Consider the following 24168-nt stretch of genomic DNA (forward strand, 5'->3'; position numbering starts at 1 on the left):
CAAATTCTTTTTATCTATTACTGTAAGAAAATACAACTAATTAAGGGCAATTTTTGTATGACCTTTCACCTCCCTGACTTCACGTCATAATCTTTCCTGTTCCTATGTCTTCTGTGCATCATACTAAGGCAAGCTCTGCATTAGCCTGTGCTTCCTCCCTCCCTCCCTCCTTCCTTCCCTCCCTCTATCTCTTCCATTATTATTCTTTCAATGTATTTTTACATTTTCTTCTTCCTTCATCACAAAAATCATGCTTTCTCACCGTCATTTGCCTATGACAACACCCATAGCAAGGGCTATTCCTCCTTCTCTATATTTAAGAAAACATTTCCTTTACGTCCTGCTTTATCACTCCTCTTTTGCCACAGGGTAGGGAAATACCAGCTCCAGTCATGTCTTTGACCCCAGTCAACCTATTCATCCACTGGACTTTTATTCTTACTTAGCCTTTTGAGGAACAGATTCAGGTGACTACTACCAACCATTTTGTCTTTGCCTTCAAAAAGTACATGTACCTCCAAGCGTTTGAAAGTACAACGGCATTATTAGCTCGGGCTACATAGACAGCTGGTGGCATTCCACACACTCCTTGTTCTGCAGGCTAAACTGTGGTCCTGTCTGTAGTGCCCCAACTGAGTGTTTTGTGAACACTTTCACCAGTTGCATGGTGATAACAGTTATTTTGCTGTCTATTCCTGGGGGAAAAAAAACCCCCAAAACAAAAACCAACATGATAAGGAATTGAGACAAGAAAATCAACAGCAAACACCATGTACCAGACATTTCTTTGCTGACACCTGTAGTTCTGCTGCCATATCTAGCTTTGGTAAGGGAACTTATGGCTTGAGTAAATTACACACACTACAGAAATTGTCTTCCATTGATACACAGAAACTGATATCTGAAATCAAAGTCCCTTCTGGCAGTTACAGATCACAACTCCCAATCATTTTATCCCACAATGTACATCCCGTTGACTTAATAGGACAACGTTTGCTCGTGGAGAAGCAAAGTGGTAAGAATGCCATCTCAAACCCACCTTCATGACACATACAAGCCATGGCACATCAGCTCAGTTTTAGATGGCGATCTCATTGCACTATCACATTTGCATTTTTGTTTAGAAAAATCTGTTCTGAGGAAAAATCTAGCCTGCAAATATTATCCATATCGGAAAAAGAGGATTTTTTTTGTAGCTGCATCTAATATTCCTAAAAGAAGAACAAAAGATAAGCCCTGGTGTCCTCATACAAATAATTCTTTCAGCTGTGGGAAATTAAAAGTGCTCCCTCAATTTCTTCTTCTCATTTTCCCAGGAGAACACATGCACAGATAAACACATGCTGTTTCAAAATCCTATCGGTTGCTGCCAACCCAATGTGTTACGTTAGCTAGAAGCATTCTGGCTCATGAAACACATTCTTGAAAAAATGCACACCCATCATGAAGCATCTGAAAGCAGAACTGGGTGCTTCAAAAGAAAATGCATGCACCAACTGATAGAGGAAAATCTTTGTGGCTCCTTGTATGTTTGTGGTATAACTTGCTGGATGAGACTTGGCAATGGTCTTGACTTATCCGACACTTGTGGTTTAGACGTTCGAGTCTTTCTGACTTCAAGGTGTGCCTTCGCTCTGTCAACTCATCTGACAGGTTAACAGCATTTGAAGCATTGTTCAAACTGCTAACAACATCCAATTTATGGTTAGGAGGGCATGTTTCTAGTAACAGGATTTTCTTGACACACTTAAATACTAATTGCTCATATTTGTGATGACTGCATGCTGTTTTATCTCTTCTGACATGGAGAAGGGAGATCCTGGCTCCTGGAATCTGTCAGAAGTAAAGGGCATCTAGCAGGAGATAACATCAGTGAAATAGGGTGGAGGAACAGAAACTAAGAAGAGAAACAAGGTATCTGAAAATACTTTAAAACCTGCTTGCTGACTAGCATGCTAGAGTAGAAACAAGGCACTACACAGGCTGTTTAGAAAAGCTGGCTTTTTAGGTAGAGGATCCATGTGAGGAAGCAAACAAAAATTAAAAACTAAATAGAAAAATATCCTATCACTGTCCCCATCATGCTAACATTTCAGGACTGGGGCTCTGGTCATATAATTTTTTCTTGAGATAAATGACTCAAACTAAAAGAAAAAAAGTAAGTGAATGAAAACATTCACAAGTTCAGAGCTCCACCGTGGTCATAAAGGCAAAGGCTACTCCATTTGCTTGAAGTTGTTTTCAGGAAGAGCCTACGGAAGAGCAATGTCAAGTCCCCAGAGCTACTGCCTGAGTCTTTGCTTTTTGATCCACACACCATCAGACAAATGGGAAGAGACTTCCAAATGCACATGCAGGGCACTATTGCTTTCAGAGCTAATCCCACGGTGGGACCCTTGTCTTCTTAAACAACAGCTGTGTGCTGTATATAGCCATCTTCTTTCCACGGCATCTTACCTTCATCAGTGTACCTACCTGCTTTTTGTCCTTTGGAAAAGCTCACAGGAATCCCCTCATCGCACCTCCGTGCTTGAGATGGGACATGCCACGGCTGCAGCGGGAGAGCGGGGCGCACAGCCGGGCTCCTGCGGGTGTTTGGCCCATACCACTAAAGTGGCACCAGCACAGGTCCCTGTCCAGGCTGTCCGGGGCAGCGAAGCCCACTGCTGCCGTGGCGGAGGCCACGGATCCCACCGCGGCCCCAGCTCGCAAAGCCACGTCTCCACGTCTGCGGTGGAGAGAAGGCTCTGCTGCTCTGGAGCCGCAAGGAGAGCTCGGGGGTAAAACCTCAGTGTCAGTAAAGGCACAGCTGAAACAAGACACCCTCCTCGTTTTGACACACTTCTACTGTCATTGCTATTAGCTTATACGATAGAGAGTCCATTTATTTTTCCTTTTTAGTTATGCCTATAACTAAAGCGTTTCTTTCGTGAAATAAATACGGCTATGCGACCTCAGGAAGTGAACCCTCTTTCTTAGCATCAACCAAAAATCTTTTATCTATTCCGCTGAGCGCCACCTGTACCCGGGACCAAACGCCCAGGTCCCGCGACCCGCCGCAGCCGGCCTGCGCCCGGGGCCGGGCCGGAACCAAAGCCTCGGGAGCGCGTTTCCGCCGGAGCCGGTCCTTTGCCGCCGCGCCGGGTGCGAGCGGCCGGCTGGGGCCGCAGCCATGGCCGACACCGCTGCGCCGCCGCCGCTCGCAGCGCCCGCCCCGGGGCTCCCGGCTGCCCCTGGCAGCAACCCCCTGTCCCGCAAGCTCAACAAGATCCTGGAGACTCGTCTGGACAACGACAAGGTGGGGCGGGCGGCGGCTGAGGGGGCGAGGCGGGGGCCGGGCCTGGGGGCCGGGGCCTGCCCGGCGGGGAGCGCTCTGCGGGGCATCGGCCGGATGAGCCGTCAGGGGCTGCGAGCCCTGATAGGCTCCGAAATTGGGAAGCGAGCCCTGTCATACCCTCAGTTCCGCTGCGGAGTCGCAACCTGACGTTTGCAGCGTTAATTGAAAATAAAATTCATTTTTGCTTCTCCAGTGACATGCCACGTACCTGTTCGATCCCTTCAAATCGCAGGGAGGTTTGTATTGCTGAGCTCGGAGGGCACGTCTCAGGCTTTTTCTGATGCAAATGTTTTATAGCTACGGATGGGTCATGCTTTAACCGAATGTGATCTTACTGATTAAAGCTGTTCTAAAATAGTAGACAAACTTGTGTGTTATAGCATATGAGAAGAAGAAAGACTCAGCAATTATTTTAGTTATTTATCGACTGATCTGGAGTGTGTTTAGGTCGTTTTTTCTCTAAAACCATGTAGTAAATTGGGGGTTTTTTTGTAAGACCATGAACTTGGGATGGTTACGGAGCATGTAACCTGCTTCTTTGTAACTGTGTGGTAAGTTAAGGCCTCTTTTATTTTCTAGGAAATGCTGGAAGCACTCAAGGCTCTTTCGACGTTTTTTGTCGAAAACAGTTTGCGCACCCGAAGAAACTTGCGTGGAGACATTGAACGACGAAGCTTAGCCATAAATGAAGAATTTGTCCACATATTCAAGCAAGTTAAAGAGGTAGCATTTTTACAGTGTGACTAGCTATCTTGCAAGGGTATCTTGCTATGTAATTTAAAGTTTAAAAAAAGAAAAAAAGGATCGTTTGTTTTGTTTGATGAAAAACCTGCACAGAGAGAGGTGATGTTTCAAACAGATAAAAATCCCAAGTGGATGTTGCTCTTTAGAGGTGCATTCTCTCCATTGATTAGCAGGGAGCCTAGAGCAACTACGTTCCTTGTAACTTGGGTGTCTCCTTTTGGTGGGATGAAGCTGGGCTTAGGCATGGCATTTCTCATGTAAAACACAGTTACTGTTTTTTGAACTTATTTAGGAGCTTGAGAGTATAAATGAAGATGTGCAAGCGATGAGCAGCTGCTGTGAAGATATGTCCAGTCGTTTGAAGGTAATATATAAATAGATGTGCTTTGTATGTTTTTCTTTTTGAGGTGCATCTACTTTCTTTTAAAAGGATAAATAATTATTTTAGAGGATTAACAGCGACATTGAGATGTTTCCATAGGATGCATGTTATGTCACTTTATGATATTAATATATTTCTTTTTTACTTGTTTAGCAAATGTAATGAGGTAGTAATTTTAATTTCTTCCAAATTGCAATTCAGAATGCAGCAATATACTTATTTTGAGAATGGCAATGTGATATCCATTTGTATGTGAATGGAGAGAAAATGTTTTATTAGATTGGATGTGTGTGAGATTAAAGGGTTAGTTATATTTGTGTATTTCCGTTTAAAAATTTATGTGCCTTTTGCATTGACTACATCTGTTGAGTTATGTGTTCACATAAATACCTCAAGTATAATCGTAAGAAAGTATCTTGTAATCCAAAGAGGGAGACAAATCTAGTGTGCCATCTTTATTCTGTTGTTTTTGTTTCATAACATTGTCTCAAAATGCTGATACGCAGCAAAACCAATTCTGTTTCATATTAATCCTGAATCCATAATATTCTAGGGGAAAAAAAATTGTGTTTTATAATGTGTTACTAAATCTGGCTTGGTTTTAGCGTACACGTTCAATATTTGATACAGTGATGAGTTTAAAAGGTCTATGGATGCTGAAGTGTAGGTGTTCTGCAAAACCACATCTGTTCTGAGTATAGCACAGACGTTACAGTGAATGAGAATCCTTCACTAAAAAATCCTGTGAAAACAGTTGCTTTTTCCGCTCCTAATGTGCGTGTGTGGACATTAGATGTCCCCCTACTTAGATGAATAGGTTTCATAGTCATTGTATGTAATTCCCATAAGAATGCTTGTAGTTTGATGAACTTGTTCCAAAAAGTGTGACAGTACAGTGTAGCCCACTGCAGTACTTAATTTTCAATTTTGGAAGGCAATGGGTAATGCACCTCAGAGGTCTCAGATCTCTTTGAACACTGTTAATGTGGATATATCCCCTAGTGCAGTTCAGGAACTGTTTGATTAAACTCTTAGATGTGGAAATAAGTCAACTGTCCATGCAGATTTTTGCTCTTTTCTGTCTTTAGATCATGAACTGTAACTATTGTCTGTGGCTTCTTTTTTTTTTCCCCCAGAGCAGAGCCACCCTGCAGGGATTTTTTTTTTTTTTTTTTCTGTTAAAGTCAGTAGGTATTTTTGTTCTGTGTCCCACAGGAGGTTTCCTCTAGAGCCATGTAGAACTTGTAACTTGTTTCAATTCAACCCGTTTTCTTTGTCTGTATGAATGTAAAGTAAGTTAATAAGCCCATGAACTAGCACTCGGTTGTCAAATACTCTAGTATTTTGTCTGTAACAGGACGTGAAGACTTGCTAGCATGTGCTCCAGCTGAATAAGAAAACAAAAATGGGTGAAGTAGAGCAAATAGAAGATATAAAGAGGTGTATCTATAGCATATAAGGTAGAAAAGTGTGCTAAGAGAGCAGTGTATTAAGAGAGCAGAACAAATATAAGATATGAAAGGGACTATATATTGAAAAGCCAAAAAGTTTTTACCTTTTTTGTTTCATAGTTTATAATACCATCCAATCCAAATAACCAGATACTGTGAGATCTGATTTCAGGCCAGTGACTTGATAAATGCAGTGGCTGAAAGGGAGAGAAGGAGGCAAGTACTGGAATGGAATAAAGCAGGGTTGAAGGATAATGAAAGTTTGAAATAGTATACTGAGGTGGGGAGAAAGAGAGAAGTATTTCTCTTTTGGATCTACAAGAAACATCAAATACCAACTTTCTGATTTTTCTGGCATGTCTGACTCTTTTCTGCCAGTTACCTTCTTTTGCGTAGATGTAAGCTCTTACATTACATACATACAATAATAACAGTATTTAGCATGTATTTGAATGCATGTAAATAAAAACTGGCTTTCTGATGTATCTAGCTAGATCCAGAAAAGCTGCTTTTCCTTCCTTTCTGCTGTCCTACTGTTTGCATTCTTCTTGGCAATTAGTACTTCCATCCAGAAAGTACTGGAAAGGATGCAAATTTCTTCTTCTATCTTTTTGGCTTATTAAAATCTGCAACTCTGAAGGAAAGGGGGGGGGGGGAAAGTCTGGAGTTAGTAGATTTCCATACTGAATAGTTGAGGTCCAGTCTTTTGTTGTAATAGTCTTTTTTTTTTTTTTTTGTTAGGCTGAAGCATTGAAAATCAGTATTATTAAAAAAAAGTTGAAAATAAAAATACAATTATTAATAAAAATACATTAAAAATATAATTATTATTATTTATGTAAGCTATAAAAAGCTTAAAGATATCTTAAATTATTTTGGAAGTACTAAATGTGCAGTAAATTCTGTCGAGTTTTTATTAAATTTGCATGCTAGTCCATAATAGTTTCCTTTAGAAAATTCAGCAACTGGCACCTCAGCGGTGCCTGCTGTCTGTATACACAGAACAGCACAGGCTCCCTCTGATAACTGAAGTTGTACTTGAGTGCTTGCAGTCCTTCTTTCACCTTTCAAAGTGTTCCTGTACCTTGACTGCTGTTCTATTTAACTAATGTAGTGTGGCAGATAGAAAGGCTGAAATGAATCAGTGCATGTATATACTTGCATTAGACCTCTCACGGGTTTCAAGACTGGCATCTTGATTTTGGCAGACACTGTGATTTAGACCTATTACAGTCTTGAAATTATTCACACAGAGTATCTTTATACCTGTTTCCACCTCTTCACTTGCAATATTATTCCATACTGAATGCATTTTGATTTAAGGATTTCTTTTTTGTTAAATCTCTTATTTTTCTGCCTAAGTGATCACTGGTGGTGTCCAGTGGGAAACCAACAATTCCGGATGTCTTTTATCTTCGTGCTGAGCGATAAATTTCAGAACTTTTTAACTTCAGTTGCAGCAATCCCTTTAGTCATGCAGCTGCTGTCTATAGCAGAATTGTTTCTGCATGGATTCCCTTGCATTGTCACCACTGAACATTTAGGGCTGTGATGAACTTAAGTGCATTGCACTTGGTGCTTACAGCCCTGTAAGCTGCTTGGACTGTAGAGCTAAACTTGCTAAGATCAGCACAGCTGTATTCATGTTGTCTAAAATGGCTGGATTCACACGTACTGGGCAGCTTAGCATCCAGAGGAACTTGTTTCATTTTTCATTTTGTAACAGAAAACAGTTTACAGTCGATGGACAAATAAAATAATCAGAACTATTTCTAATATTTATAATAATGTTTTTGTATTAAATATAAATTAAAAATTGACTGTGAATATAAATGTATATCAAGATGAAAATATATATGGATAAGGATGTTAATTTATTTTTTCATGCTTGAAAATAGGGAGAGTTAATGAATACTTATTTCAAGAAGGCTTTTTGTTTCAAAGGGTACGCTCTTTAAACTGCTTACAGTCAGAAAACTTCAAAAGTATCGCATATTTTAAAGGTTGTGTAATACATTTGATATGTTTGTGTTTTTCGCATGCTTAATGATTCTAATTGTATTCTAGGCAGCAAAGGAGCAAACTCAGGACTTGATAGTAAAAACCACAAAACTCCAGGCAGAAAAGTATGTATAACACTATTTATTTCATGAAGACATGACAGTACTGATGGAATTTTCTTTTAGATCTGATTTTGCTACTATTATTTTTGAGTAGTGACTTTGGGGGGTTTTTTATGTTTGTACTTTGTTTTTAACACTATCTGTGTTTGTAGCTCAATTGGAATGAAAATGAACTCTTAGTTTATTACTAAACGACACAAAGAGGTAAGAACATGCGTTAGTGCTTGTTGTCATGAAAATTGACCTTTTAGGGAAGAGAATCACTTATAGCGGTACAACATGTGGAATATGGATGTGTTTTACCTAAGGTCACTTGATAATGTAAGTTACATTGTTTTGTAACAGATAGGGACCTACTCAGTGTCTTACCGGTTTCACAGGCTTCTTGTTGTCAATGCTTCATATCCAGTGGAAATCACTCTCTTGTTCAGGGGCTGTATGTAGGAACAGAAGGTTGGCTTATAACCCACTCTGCCATATTTTAACTGTGAAATCCGTAAGTGCTGTTTAATAAGCCTTACACAGACCACTTTTCCCCTTGGTTCTCCAATGTCTTGTGGAAGAAAAGATTTGTATTTTGCTCTTTTCAGTATTTTTATTCATGGGAAAGGGATAATAGCCTATGACAGATTCAAGTAATCTTTATCATTTTTATGTCTAGGGCATCTGGTTTTACAGCTTTAGCCTTTGTCAGTGTAGAATGAATCTCCTTGCTTTATGAGTTTTCTTCTGAAAATTACATACAGTTCACTGGAGATTAGAAATAATTATTGCCAGTGATAAGTTTCTAGTAGAAATTACGACTTTGGATAGCTCTGGGTGCGCTTTCAAAATCAGTAGGTTCATGTTGTGGTCTTCAGTAGGAAGTGGATTATGTCCTGTGAGAGTCTGAATGTGAGGTCAGAGTGTAATCTGCACTTATTTTAAAAGTTGAATGTAGAATAACTGCACAAAATACAATATTTGTTGATACAAAATGAAGGATTTAGCAAAGTCACAGTTTAAGTAAGTGAGCAGAAGTCAAGTCTTGGAAAATTTGTTATTTTAAATAGAAGAAGTAGTAGGACAGAGAAGTTGTCGTCTTTTTTGTAGTCTGAAGAAAAGGAAAGCTGCTTTGATTCCTTGTTTTGAAGCAGAATGGAAGATACCAAGACCAATCCCAAATGATGTATGTCTAGTTGGCCTTAAATTCCATTAAAGGAGATTATGCAGACTGTACATTAATACTTCTACAATATAGTTCTTACTCGCACAACAGTTTACTTAAAAGACTTTATGTTAATTCCTTGAACCCTAGTGTGAGGAGGAAGAAAGGTTTAGGAAGTAGCCTGTCCTTCTAAGGGTCTTTGTGACCCAGAGTGCGCACGTAGGCAAAAGTTTTCTTCTGAAAGGCTATTTTGTAAGTATACATGAAGTACCCGCTAGCGGAAGCCAAACAATATGATGCTTACGGAAGAATCATAGTGCCATTTATTAACAAAGTTAACTTTTTTCCTGGCTAAACTTACAAAAAAGTTAAGCAAAAGGATTTTATTTTTTTTCTTGTGTGGGATATTGGAGTCACCTTTTCTTTTGACTCATTAAATGACTCTTTCTTCTGATGCATCGCTTTGGTTTACATCAGGCACATGAAGAGGCCTCTGCTACTGAATGTTAGGGGTTTCTTGAAAAGCTGAAATCCTGCCAGCAGTCAGACAAAATACAGGTCTTAAATTGCTGATTTCTTCAACTTAACAGGTGACATTTCTTATCCAACAAAGGAGTAAATGGTGAAACTGGGAGGACATGGCTTCTCTGTCTTCTGAGGGTTGTCCTAAAACCCTGATTGAAATGCAGAGATGAAAGCTGGACCCATTAAAAAAGAAGGCAATTGAAACAATGACTGTAAAGCAGGAGCAGTCAGTCTAGAACAAGGCAGTAATTGCTGAGTGTAATCAATTTTTTAGAGTTCTTCCTATAAAAAGATGTGTCTTATTATGAAGGGCAGATTTCATCCGTCAAATTTCTATTTCTACTCCCTGTGGTCCTATCAGCTGTTTATTTTATGATAGGCTTTTCACAAGAAGATGTGAGTTAGGTAGATGTTTCTTGAAGTTTAGGATAACAGGAGTTTGTATTCAAATAGCAAAATATAGTAGAATTTTCTGTGTAATTTTTTAATTTAACATCAAAATATTAAAATTCTGTTCTATGTACCACAGTGTTTGTGAGTTAAGTTCTTAAATCAGTGCTGAGTAATGGTATGTTTTGAAACATTACCCTGAAAAATAAAATCATTTATGTTCTTCCTTTTCACGTTAGTTTCGTTCTTCTTTTTCACAATGACAAGTACTAAACATTTTGTAATAGCACAGATAATACATTCTGTCATTTTGCTGAACCAGTTGTTTACACTGTCCTTAAGGAAAGTTATTTCGACTCTCCCCTTCTCACTGAGTACTACGTTAAGTCTTGTTCTCACGGTTTTTTAGCCATTTTTAAAAAACAACTTCAGAAATTGTTTTGATTTGCAGTAAATGATATGCTGTGCTAGCTATTGGTCAAAAAAAAGGTCTTCTATTATACTTAGGATTTATCTGATTTACTTTAGCCAACCATTTTCTCATAGGAGGAAAATGTTATGATTTGATTCAGTGTTCTAAAACTGAAAGGAAATATGTCAGAGTTGGTGCATTTCTTTAGTCAATTAGATTGCTTGTTCTAAACGTACTTTGTCTGTAAAGACTAGTTAAAATAACTGTACTGTACATTAGAAGCAGAACAGTTTTCCTTCACATTATTTAAGTTACGGAATCTGCTTAACATAGGAACTAGCGTTTTCTTTTTTCCTCTTCTCTCCTTAAAATTGAGATTTAGCACAGCTTAATAGAACCATGTAGTGTGAAATAAAGTAGTCCAAACCATTCAACCCATCTCTCTATAACATAAGGTTAATTTATTGCTGTTCAGTCATGTAGAGTCTTAAATAGAATGTTTGTTTTAATGTATTTCATAACAAACTTTGATAATAAATAAAAACTGAGGTAGTTAATTTAGACAACTTCTGTGAATTTTTAAAGATCCACTTCAGTATCTTCACTAGATTTCTATATATTTACTTGAGCACACTAATACTGCTTTCAGGTTGCGTTAGGCTTATTATGTATAGTAATGAGGAGATTAGTTTGTTTTCAAACAACATCTGCTACATTTTAAAAAATGGGGATTTCTTTATTGCCATTGCCAATAGGCTGACAGAAGAAGGATCTTGCTCCTTGAAGTGAGATTTTAATAAAAGCTTCCTGTGACTTGTCAGTTCTCAAGTTGTACCTGAGTTTAGTTCTTTTTTTCTTTGCAATACTAAACTACTTCACCTTCCATTGGGAACAAGTGTCCTGGAGTGCAGTATGCTCCCAAACCAGAGAAATAACAGTTCCAAAATAATGTACGCAGAATGCCAAAAGCCTGGATTCATAGTAGTTCTACCAGCCACTTAATGGTAAGGTATTGTGCAAGATTGTTTTTGAGGTTAGCCACGCGTGGCAGTTGTGGATCTAACAATTGAAGAAAGAGACCAGGAGGTAATAGTTACAATATTAATTCTTATAAAATTAAATAAGAGTGATTATGTGAGTGTATGTATGTGCTCAGGGAGATCACAGAAAATAAGCCTGCAGAAATAGAAAATTGCTGAGAGTCAGAAGTAGTTCTCTGGAAGTAAAGACCATCATACTCTGTATGAAAGAATGGGAATGTAAATGGCTTGGACAGACAATTTTGAGTCAAGTTAAAGTTTCAGAGCTTTCACTGAGATTATGCACTTGAACACCTTTACACATTGTCTTGTTTTGCTAGTTTCTATTAATTTTGTTCTTAAACAGAGCAAAATGTCTTTTTTGATGTCAGAATCCTTATTAGTTATGTTGATTCTGGAAAATCAGTTTCTGTAGTACTAGGATTGTTTCGCTTATTAAAAATACAGTTAAATCTGATTCCCAAACACATTTTGGAATGCAGCAGTATGTACTTAAATTTATTTTAATTGAATTACATTCAGACTTGCTCTTTATTTAAATTCAACACAGTTGTTAGAGTTCAGTGAATGATTTGACTGTTACCCCCGAGCTCAATACAAGGTCAAAAGTCTTAGGAGAAATGTTTCTCAGTGAACATCTGCTGCTTCAGTAGTGCTACACTACAGATCTATCATGCTTGTCTCTTGGTGGTGCTTTTTAATTTTCTTTTCTTTTTTAAGAAATACCTTTTATGTCAATTTGGAAATTATGCAGGAAGTTCAGCAGTGTTTGTAGCAGGTTAGAGAGGTTTGCTTTCATCAGCGTATGCTGAGAAAAGTGGTGATCTAGTGGTTTGCACTGATGAGCTGTATTTCATGTCTTGACCTTTTGAAACTTGTAATTACATTTATTCTTGTGAATATGCTTCATGAGAAAAAGCAGTGATTGCCTAAACTGAATTATAATTCAATGTGGGGGAGGGTGAAGGTTTGAAATTCTGAGGATGATTTTCTTTCCTGATTTGTACCGAAGGAAAGCATAGGTAACAGGGTATAATACAGGAATCAAAACAGCTAAAGTGGATCTGAAGAAAAATCCCCCTAATTTGTCATATTCTAACCATGACTAGCAGAGAAAGTGCAAAGCCTTATTTCCTGCCAGCTTTTCTACCTGGCGACCATGTACTCTGAGGCATGAAGTACTCTTGATCAGTATGAAATGAGGCATGGTCTTACAGGTTGAGAAACGTTCATAAGAAGTGCAGAATCAGTTACATGATACCATTCCTGGTCTGTCTAATCTGCTCTTAGAAGAAGAGCCCAGGAACAGAGTGCCCATGGTCTTCCCTGGAAATTGATTTTGGTTCTTTATTGTTTTCCTACTATCTGATTTAGTTCTCCTTTTGCTGCTGGTTAAGCTCATTTGTTCTGATCTTATTCCAGGTGGATGTAGAGAATAGTGTGTTATTTTCATGCCTTTGGCAACATTTTTCAATGTGATGGCAAATTTGAAGCTAGACTAAGCAGTCCCCTTTCAAATGTCTTTATATCAGATCATACAAAAGATATGCTGAAGGTATCAGTCTGTTTGGTACAACAGTATCAACTAGATCACCTCTACAACATGGGAGAGAATCTACTTACTGGAAATACACTCCTTTTTAACTTAATCTCTGTTCACAAGTTAGAAACCATATGTTGTATCTTAACCATTGCTAAACAGTGATTTCCTTAGTAAGTATGTATATCACGATTGCTGTGAAGTTTTGCATGTGAAAATTGCTTATCCAGACTATTCTGTAGATACATACCAATGATGTTTACAGGAAGCCTGATCGGTATGTAAGTAGAAAATTATTAAATTCTATGAATTTATTTACAGCATATAAGCTTTTTTTTATTCTAATGTTTAGTAATCTGTTTGGCAAGGTTTACATCATTTCAGTGCAGTTAGTGTTTTCTGTTGCTAAAGTTTTGATTTAGCCTTTTTGATTTTTACCTATTTATTTTTAGAGCAGAATGTATTATATGGCAGGACTGCAGCATTGCAGGCTAGCTAGCTGTCTTTAGATAGGGATTACAGATGGGAGAAATCTTCTAAGTTTAAGTCTACTCTCCTGCTGCCAGCTGTCATTTGTATGATGACTTTCATAAACCCATCAACTGTTCAACATATAACTAGTTAATTATTTTTGCATTTTGTACGTGTTGCTGTTCGTGGAACACTTACCTCAAAAGCTTGTTCTTTCCAATAAAAGCCTTTCCCTAATTTCCAACCTAATTCTTAGATATAAATTGGCTGTTTTCTCATCTTGTCCTTTATCTTAAGAGCTTCCTTTATCTCCTCTCATAAACTAGGTTCTCCATTCCCATGATCATCCTGCTAGCTCTGGTCTAATGGGAGTGCATTGTTCTTGAACACAGATGATCAGGATTGTGGTCTGTTTCCCAGATGAGGTCTCACTAAAGCCTTCTATAATATTAATGCTATTTTCCTGTATCCTGGGAACGTTAGACAATTCACGATGATTTTCTGTGCCTTCCTATTTTTTAATTAAGGAGAAATTTTCATAATTATATTCTGTGATGGAATTGGTCACTGAATACCTTCTCTGAGTATTTCAGTTCTCCTTTAATAAAAGATGTGTTTGACAGACAAAATGTAGAATAAAAACATTTGTTCTCAGCATTTACAAATGCATTTTTGCACTTGGTACTTAAGAATGGCTTCCTAACACTTACTTGTGTGTAGATGTTTTGTTATATGGTCTTTTATATTTGCCTTCCACAAAAACCATCACAGAAGAATAATTTTTCCAGCTGCTGCTGAAAATCATTTATACATCTGTGTTAAAGATGGTTGTTATTTCATTATAAGTTAGAGATACTCCATCTTTTTGAGGCTTTAAAAATGTGTTGAATCCTCAGTGCCACAAATTGAAAGTAATTTCAGAACATGCTGCTATGACTCGTCCTAGGTAAAAGAAGCTAGCAGATTTTTATGCTATACTTGGTGGCAAGATAAAATGAAACTTTGGAAAAGCCTATTTCTCCTCCACCTCATTTTTTGAGCTGTCTAGGTGATAATCCTAACAAACAGCGCGCATTTGTATTTGGTTCAAGGGAAAAGTGCATGAAGTGCATAGTTTTCCCAGCCTTTTGAGTTCTCTTGCAAAAGAATTCTGTCTCCCTGGTAACGATTAAAACTGGGGAAATTGCTCTTTGTTGGAGTACCGTCTCCCGCCCAAGCTCCAAAGTCTACCAGCACTTGGCACTTCCCCCCTTTGCATCGGTGCCGTGTTCCCATGATCCGTAAGTTTTGTTCCTTTATGCAGGGATAACTTTTGTAAAAGAAAAAAAAAAAAGCTTTGGGATAACAGCACAGTGTGGCCTTTCCTCTGCTGTACTGTGCTTGCTTAGAACACAGTTTAGAAATGATTATGTTTACAGAAAGGCCAGTGGGTCTTGAAGTGTCCAAATGTCTGCACATGTACCCATCGCTATGGGTTATATGTAAGATTGCCTTACTCTACCTTTTGTTGTTACCTGCATTGTGTTTTGCATAGCACTTAGCGCAGTGAAATAACTATAACAAACTCGAGTGATATTTACTCCCATTTCAGTGCTTTAGTAAGATTGATTGAATTCTAGTTAAATATCTGTTATGTCTGAGGAAATATATATATATATATTAAAAAAAAGTATCTATGCAAATGTATTGGTCTCATTAATACTGTATACTGCTAGGTAGAAGTCAAGGATACATAGCACTTACATGTTTCGTTACTGATCCATCATCTAGGATACAGGATCTCTTTCTCATGCGGATTGATGACCAAAGCAACTTTCATAGCCAGCATAAGCAGAGGTAGCTAACCTGGGTTTTAAAACTGAGTAGTTTGTTGAAATCCCATGTCCTTTTAAAGAGAGGAAAAAAAATAGCTTTATCAAAATTCAGGCGCATGCTCTTAGGTTCCGAATCCCTATCCACTTCCGAATCCCTATCTTGAGAAAGATAGATGAAATATTGCTGCCACCTTGAGGCTGTTATTTTGTGTTTACATTGTGGAACTTCTAACTTGCTAGTAGGTTACAGTTTAATAAATTGACTCTGTTTTATAAAAGTTAATTATTGGGAGTGTGCAGAGTGAGTTGGTGAGCAGTTACAGCAGGTGTTAGCCAAAGATACAGCCAGGGATGGGAATGGCTCTAAAGCACGATGTTTGATTGATCCTTGTTCTCTATAGCAGCAAAAAAAAGAATAGAGGGAGGACTGTGCAGAGTGAGGACTTGCAGGAGGAGAGAGGTTGAGTAGTGAGGTCTTCTGCCATTGTTCATTTTTATAACCCCAGGAGGGAAGGGTGCACAGAATTCCAGCATGGACTAACAAGCATGCTGTTTGCACAGTTCCTGACTCTGGTCCTTGTTCTTTGAAAGTCTGTATCCCTAGTTCCAACAAATCTGCAAAGCCAACTGAAAAAACCCTCGTATGCCTGGTATATTGCACTTCTTAAAATCATATTCCCCCCTGCCCCCAGTTTGATGAAAATGTACGTTCAAAAAAATCTGAAGAACAGGAGGTAATAGTAAATGGAGATCTTCTCTAAGAGCACTTAAGAGTTCAGGCACTCAGGAGATACACAGGTTCAAAGAACAGAAAAGTTTCTGAACATCTGCTCTTCTGTATATGAGAGATCTTGTTTCAGTTGAAACCAAAGATCTTGCATTTGCCTTCTCCAGTCTCTTTCCTACCTTCCTTCTTCCTCCCTAAAGGGAGGTATAATCCAGTGTAAATCTTTTCAGCTTTGTGCTTTTACATTAAATTGAGATTTCCATCACAAGAGGAAAGACTCGGAGCAACTATTAAATAAAGTTAATTCACTAAACCACATTTTCTGTTGTTTCAGCCAAATCCAGTGCTGGTGATGTTGATGGATTAGATTTCCTCAGCACAGTGGCGCAGAACAGGAATGTGCTGTTGAAAGCACCATCATTGGGATAAATTTTAAGTGTCCTTGCCTGATTTTCAATTTGAGTGGCTATGTAATATGCCTCTAGGTTTTTTGGGGGGGTTGAGAGGGGAGGGTCCTAATATTTTTTATTATTACTATTTGTTGTAACTGACTATTGAAATGACCTCTTTTTAAACCCCAGAAGGGTTCTGAAGTGTAGTTTTCATGAGCAGCTTCATAGCACAAGTGAACTAAGTAGTCTTTGCCCCCTTGCCTCTGGCAGCTTGCTGTGCTGGCACAGCCCTTTGTACAGAGGGTGTGCCTGTACAGAACTTGGTACCCCACAGTACCTTGGTACAGGCCTGTGGTAAACTGAATTAGAGAACACATATAACTTCCACCCCCCAAAAATAAATAAAATAAAAACTTTCATTTTTTTCCTGCCAGATTTGATCTGTGATCTGATTCACTACATAATAGTATAAACAGCAGTTCTGGCACAGTGGAAAGGGCAGTAAAGGGCAGGGATCAGCAGGGATGGCTGATGCAGCCTAAGCAGCACGGCTCAGGCATTGTTGTAACGATGGAATATGTTACTACAGAACAGATCTGATCCATCTTTTACCTGTGTTGTGAGAATGACGTAGTTATCATCAGAAAATCTTTCACAAGCCTAATACATGATTAAAAATACTCTCTTGTTAGTGTCCTCCTGTCTGTTAACTCTTGTGAGTATGTTTTGTAGACAGCTTCTCTTGGTTTTTTTTCCTCTGTCTCCACCTGAAGTTACACCATGGTTTCCTCTCTTCAGATTTTATCGCCTAATCTTCCTGCTGAAAATTTACTACATGTGTTCAAAATGGTATTCTTCCATTTTCTTTCCACTGTGTTGAGGTCTACCACACTTTCTGTGTCAGAAAAACATATCAGTGGGGCTGGAAAACAGTGCCATGTCTGTTTAGGTTTGAAGGTAGTCTTGCGTGTCCTCACCCCGATATGAGAGATTTAGGTTAAGTTATTCAAAGAGAAGCTGGGGCAACTTCAATCCCTTCGGACCCATCACCTCACATGTCTCCCCTCTCTGCCCCCAGAGTCTTCTGGTACTTTCCATTCTCTCCTAAATCTCTCTTTGCCCACGCCCCGTTCCTTGTGCTAGAAAACTGACTCCACCTCCTTGCCAAAGCATCATGATGCTTCTCAATCTCTTTCCTCTCTTCCAAATACCTTTCCTTTCTTCCTGTATCTGCATTTTCTTGTTTCCAAGCTGTGTATGCGCTCTTGAGCCCTCCCTTTTTAGACTTCTTCCCTGTTCTTCCTCACTTGCAGTGAGCTACCATCAGATTGCTTGGAAAGCACTGTAATTTTTCATGGGTACATCTGCTGTCATTGCCTGTTTAGTTGGCGAAAATTATTCTCCATCACTCTTGTTCCTTTCCTGAGAAGGATTCAGCTTCATGGAGGCCCTGAATTTGCAATTATAGAGTTTACTTAGACAAAATTAATAGACAGACAGTTGGATTTTAAGCATTGCAAAACTGTCAATGTAAAGGGAAAACAGACACATCGACATAGGACACTGGGGAAACCTGACTTACCAGTAAAAGATGTATTAAAGCATATGAGGTTTGGGTTTTCCTTTTTGCTTAGGTGTTTTCTGTGTAACTTACAAGTACTGGGTTGCTTTCCCCTTTGATTTTCATAAATTTTACTGTTAAAACACTGTTGGATTTTATATTCCCTTCTCACTGTTCAGTATGATAGAGCGCTGACAACTGCGCAACTTTTCATCTCATCTCTAAAAGAGTTTGTGGAACTGCAGGATGGGGAGGCCATCCATGTCTACAGAAGGGAAGCCAGTTTTCCGTGCTTCTTACAGCTGAATGCAGTCCAGACGCTAGCTGGATAGTAGAGAAGTGGTAAATAAGTAAGCAAAAGCTTACTTTTCAAGCTTTGATCTTGCAAGGAAATTTAATTATTGCAGTCAGGATTAGAAGTGTTCTTGCCTGTCTTACCACCCTATAATAACAGTGCATTTATCTAGCAGTAATTACATTGGAAGCTGAAATGGTCTTAAAGTAACTGAGCCTTGTTCTTCTACAAATAACGAAGTAGTGTCTTCTCAATGTCCTGAAAAAGTAGTCTTTATTTCCTGGAATGCTGTGTGCTCAAACCACAGTTTGAGCAATTTTTCCATTGCTACAGGAATTCCAGTCCCTCCTGTGGAATAAAACTATATTCATTTGGGTCCTTCTGTGGTTGTAAGGTGTGTAACAAAACGTGCAAAAAGATGCTGCCCACGAGATGGCGTTTGCATATTGCATCCCTCCTGTGTTTATTTCAGAAAGGGTAATCAACAAGCAAATTAGCCATTATGTTTTGATTGCTTGTGAGATTAGTAAATTTGTATCCCAACTGTATGTTGTTAAAAAGAAATGGATCTGTTCTACAGAAAAGTAGATTAATCTAATGATCATTTTCTCATTTTGGGTGCTAACGGCTTTTTGTGTTTCTCTGAAAACAAGAGCTGAAACCCCATTCTTTCCTTGATGAATTTGAAAGGAAATAACTGCAAGCATTATGGCTGTACAAGCAAGGTATCTGGATTAGATAACTTGTGATACAAATGCTAAAGGAATATTTTTTTAAAGAACTTACTAGTTTTCAAATGTGCTAACTTACCTTTATATTGTCTTTACTGAGTAATCTGCGTAAGCTTAATAGAAAATTGTATGTGAAGATGCAACTCAAGCGTTTGATGATAAGAATGTACTATTAGAATTTAATAGCACCTATTCTTAATCCTAATTGTATTTTCAAAAGTATGAATATGCAAAATAAATCTGAGATAAGCATAAAAAGGTAATGTCCTCTTCACTTTGTTTTATTACAGTCAGAGACTGGAAATGAAAGCACAAGTTGCAGATGCATTCATAGCAAAATTCCAACTGACGCTGGATGAAATGAACCTCCTTCGAGGCACGAAAGATGAGCCAATTACTGAGGTAGCTCAATGAACATTAAAAGCTTTGCCCTGAACTAAAATGTAGAAGCGTCCTAGATGAATTGTACATGAGATCTTATTATCATTTTGTAATTTAATTTTTTATGGAGGAATGTACCTTTTAACAGGATGGTGAATTTCTGATGAGTTTGAAATGTGTGATGAAAGATTCAATAACAAGAAGGAAAATCAACATTAAATTCTAGTTTGTGTAATGAGTTTAAGAGGCAAATGAGCTATCATGTGGTTCTACACTTAAAAAAGACCTTTATGAAGTCTGAATTTTCAGTGAAGATGTTTTAAAACTTCGTCACACTCAAATAAGGCAAATGAGAAATTTGCTTCAGTAATATGTAGTACCACCCTTATGCATGTGTGTGTGCATTTTGCATATGCATGTATATAGGTATTCAGTGACTTGAAACAATATAAGCTGAGACTTTCCCTCATTATTATTTGGTTGATGAAGATATTAGGTGCTGATCCACTTTTAGCCACTTTCCAAAATAAGGTTTTGAGTATGTTTATGGTTTGAATAAGAAGGCACATTGTTCTGCAGTAAAAGCAAACTGAATAATGAGAGAATTGAGTACACTTAATAGATTTTTATTATTGTAGTTGCATAGAAACCTTCACTTAAATGTAGACTACCTGCTGAGACATACTATCTTGTTTCCACAGGCATCCTGTTTGCAGTTAAAGCATTATTAAAGACATGGAACAGATAAACATAAACAGTGCTAATGAAAGCATAAGTGGAATGTGTTAAATGATTGTGCACTTGAGTAATTGCTGTATGCTTTTGTACCAGCTATTACCATGAAAGAACATTCAGGTTTCTAAAAAGCACATGTTGCAGGGAACAATGACAGCAACTCTGTGCCATTTATTCAGTGCTTGGTTTGCAGCAGAATGAGGTTTAGTCCTTTTGATACTTTGATCTGTCTAAAAAATGTGCAGAAGTTACTGAGATACAATCATAGTTGTGGTACTGAAATGGCAGACTTCAGTAAAATCATGTTTGTGCTTTTCCCCTATGATAGAGTCAGCCAGCATGCTTAAAACATTTTTAGTCAGGCTTCTGTTCTGGCAATTTTTTAATGGTTTTTTCCTGAAGGAAGAGTGATGTGGGTTTTTATAAACGTGATCTTCAACACAGTTGATGCAAGGCAGTAGGTTAAATCAGTGTCCTGCTTCACTTAGAATATGTATATTTTGTCTGACTTGAGCCAGAATGAAACCACTTTCCTGAAGCAAACTGTGTTCAAGTCACAAAAGATATAACAGTTTCATCTGAATTTGCTGGTCTCCTCCATGAAGTTCAAAAGAAGACTTCATAATAAGACATGTGCTTAAAAATGTTAGTGGATATCCATTTGCTCTCTAAACCAGTAACAAAATAACCTTTTTGGCCATATGTTCGTGTCTTCTAGGTTTTTTTTTTCTTCATTGCTGCTGTTGAGTTATTCAGGGGGGAATGATTGTCCTGGAAAACCTTAGTCTAGTCTATTGCAAATGTTTGATTTTTCTTAGAAATTGTTACCCCATTATATGACAACAAAAAGTATCAACGTGTAATCATTGTACTTTATAATGTTTCAGTTAGCTCATTATAGTTGCTAACATTAATGGGGAGAAGATGATGGAATGCATAGTAATGTCCTCAAGATCTCCCCAAAGTCTTAAGTAATAAATGTAAAACACACACATGCTACAGGTTAAAGACAGGTTAAAAACACATCCTTGCTGCTGCTATTTTTTTTTTTTTTTTTTTGGTGGAAGAAGGGTGTGATGCAATGGGAAAGAAAAAAATCCTAAGGCTCTTAAGGTGGAATGAAAGGTGAGAGGTGGCGGAGGGGTGCTTGTATTTTAAAAGCAGCACTTGGAACACAGACCTGCAAGGAACATAAATATAGAATTGAAATGGGGAATATAGAGTGCTAGAGATTTGAATGAGAAGTTACTGCTTTTAAACACGGCTTTTTTTTTTTTTTTTTTTTTTCTAATTTGATTTAGGATTTTTTCAAGGCTTTGGGAAGAGTAAAGCAAATTCATGATGATGTCAAGATTCTCCTCCGGACAAATCAGCAAAGGGCGGGGTGAGTGCTACTTAAATGAGTGCAAGATAACCATTTACTCGTTAAAAGCAGAAGTTACCGCAAAGTCTTATTCTTTACTTCATATGACTATACAGAGTATTTCACAAAAACCCAAAGAATAGTAACATATTTCTAAATTTTCAGAATTTTAATAATGGTATGTTTTATTTGGTTTGTACATGCCTTTGCTAGTACTACCTAAAATAGTATTTGCAAATAAAATCTTTTTGTCTTGTAGCTTGGAAATTATGGAACAGATGGCTTTACTGCAAGAGACATCTTATGAACGACTTTACAGATGGACTCAAAGTAGGACTAAGAATGTTTTTATGTTTATGAATATTATTATGATGATTCCTTTAATTCCTTGATGTGAATTGAACCCAGCAAAAACCCTTTTCAAGGTTCATTAACAAGGCTTTGGGTTTCCTTCTTAGTGAAAGGTTTGTCTAAAAGCTAGCTTTTGTGAACCAATGGTTATTTGGAGATTCTTTCCTTTTTTGGGCATATCTCATCTCTGTTTGTAAAACTGTGTTATTTGTTTGTATTTTCAGATGGTTTTCCACAGAGAACAACTACTACAGTTTGATAGTCTAAACAAATTTTTAAGTGTATTGCATTTCATTTTCTTGCAGGTCACAGGGAAATTCTTGTTTTTGACAATATGGTAGTAAGATCTAGTTTAGTGTGAGGAGTGGCTTATTACCTTTAAAAAAGGAAAAAAAAAGCCTTATTTTATCATAATGCTCTTTTGAATTATAGTAGGCGATTATTTTTTCACATATGTCCTCTGGATCCAAGCGTCAGTGTTCGTTGTAACATCTTGATAGTGTAAAATGTAGATGCTTTTGTATTACTTCCCTCTTCTCCCAAGACGTTGACAGGAGGGCTTGTGGAAAAAAAAGCTGCTGCAATGCAATATTACATTTGTTAGCTATTCTTCAGTGGGTGCTGGAGCCCCAGATGATGATTGTGGTTTCACGCTAATGAACCTTCATCATTTTCATGCCAGTGTTTGATTTAGTTTATATGATTTCCACATTCTTGTATGGACTATACAAGATTATATAATGTGATTAAAGGAAAGAAAAACCAAAAAACAAACAAAAAAACTCCAAGAAACAAAACAAACCCCCAGCTTGCTTAAATACTTGCTCACTTTTTTCTTAGTAGTTTACCTGGAATGTGGTAAACAGTTATAAAGGAGCCTGACAGAATTCTGGTGATTGAATGATTTAACATATGCACGTGGGTGCAACCAGATACTAAGGTTCCTTTAATTTTTATTATTGTTGAGATTTGTGATGGACATCCATTTTACAGTGAAGAACTGCTTATGGGGAAAGTTAATTACATTAACACGAACGAGGCCAGGTAGCATATTCTGAAGGCTTCAATTAAAAATCAAAACCTTTGCGGTTTTGACTCATTTTCTTGTTTGACAGCTTGTTATAAAAGGTATTACAGTGTAAAGAATGCACTTTTATCTGTGTTGATATTTTATAGATGAATGCAGGACTTTGACGCAAGAATCATGTGATGTTTCTCCAGTTCTTGCTCAAGCCATGGAAGCCTTACAAGATAGACCTGTCCTGTATAAGTAAGTAAATGTTCGTGATTATGTTGAACAGAAATGAGTATTTCAACCTATAAGATTTAAAGATGGGCATGAATCACAGTGCCAAGGAAGGTGGCAATTTAGTCTTCTGTCACATTTAAAAAACAAAAAAAACCCACAAAAACCCCCGAACATATTTCAACTTTAAATTTCAGAAGTCTTTTTGACATAATTATGGTACAGTAAATGTCACTGGACTTTTTCAAATTTACTGGTTTCTAATTAAAGTAAAATGTCAGACTGTTTTGATTTTAATCTAATGAATTGTGAATTTCTGCTGCTCTTGTAGGGTTTTTCTGAAGAAAAAAGTGCTGTCCAAAGCATGTGATTGTCTCATTTAAATTTCCAAAGTAAAAAATTGATAAAGGCTAATTAGCTTTTACTAAAGTGCTCCTGATAGTAAGAATTTCTTCTATTTTGAGTTATATAATAATCTGTTAAAAAAAATCTACTACGTATGGGCCTCTAAAGCGTAGGGGTACTTATATATATAAAAAATACACTACTCTCTAGTTCTTGCTCAGAATTTGCTGAAGGAAGGACTTGTTTAACTAAGTTAAATGGTAGTTAGTAGAGACAACTTAACCACGAGGTGGCACTGTAAGAACGGTTTTAATTGGGGTGGCCATACCTGAAGAAGTGGTACTTACACTTCTTTGCTTTTTAGGCTTTTTTGAAAAATGCATTCATCACATTTTGCAACTGTTGCAAATTACTTTTAGCCACAGGCATCCAGGACAGCAGAGTACTAGGCACTCTTGCAAAGGCTGGCCTTGTTTTTAAGAGTGTCAAACATGCGAAGGTAGGGCTACGCGACACTGTAGATCTCTATGGAGCAGTTCATGGGGGAAAATGCATTGTGCTAGTGGACCTTAAAAATTCTGTCGGTATGAGAGAGAATGCACATATCAACATGCTTCAGTCAGTTCTGCTAGTTAATTTGAGGGAGAGATGGTGTCACTTGACCT

At 37.7% G+C, this 24168-nt stretch overlaps 1 protein-coding gene across 2 annotated transcripts in view; it reads left to right on the top strand.

Annotated features, from left to right (window-relative positions):
- The first annotated feature begins 3172 nt into the window (after window positions 1-3172).
- COG6 (component of oligomeric golgi complex 6) overlaps window positions 3173-24168 on the top strand; it is a 57049-nt gene continuing 36053 nt past the window's right edge. Inside the window, exons 1-8 of one of the 2 annotated variants that reach the window (XM_059835657.1) lie at window positions 3173-3298; window positions 3917-4060; window positions 4374-4445; window positions 7982-8040; window positions 19373-19484; window positions 21500-21582; window positions 21821-21891; window positions 23089-23182. In XM_059835657.1, coding sequence (XP_059691640.1) covers window positions 3173-3298; window positions 3917-4060; window positions 4374-4445; window positions 7982-8040; window positions 19373-19484; window positions 21500-21582; window positions 21821-21891; window positions 23089-23182 — 761 coding nt within the window. Of the gene's footprint in view, window positions 3299-3534; window positions 3574-3916; window positions 4061-4373; window positions 4446-7981; window positions 8041-19372; window positions 19485-21499; window positions 21583-21820; window positions 21892-23088; window positions 23183-24168 lie in introns of those variants that run through there. The other variant, XM_059835662.1, reaches the window with a different exon arrangement.

This window comes from Gavia stellata, chromosome 1 (genome assembly GCF_030936135.1).
Source record: "Gavia stellata isolate bGavSte3 chromosome 1, bGavSte3.hap2, whole genome shotgun sequence".
NCBI lineage: Eukaryota > Metazoa > Chordata > Aves > Gaviiformes > Gaviidae > Gavia > Gavia stellata.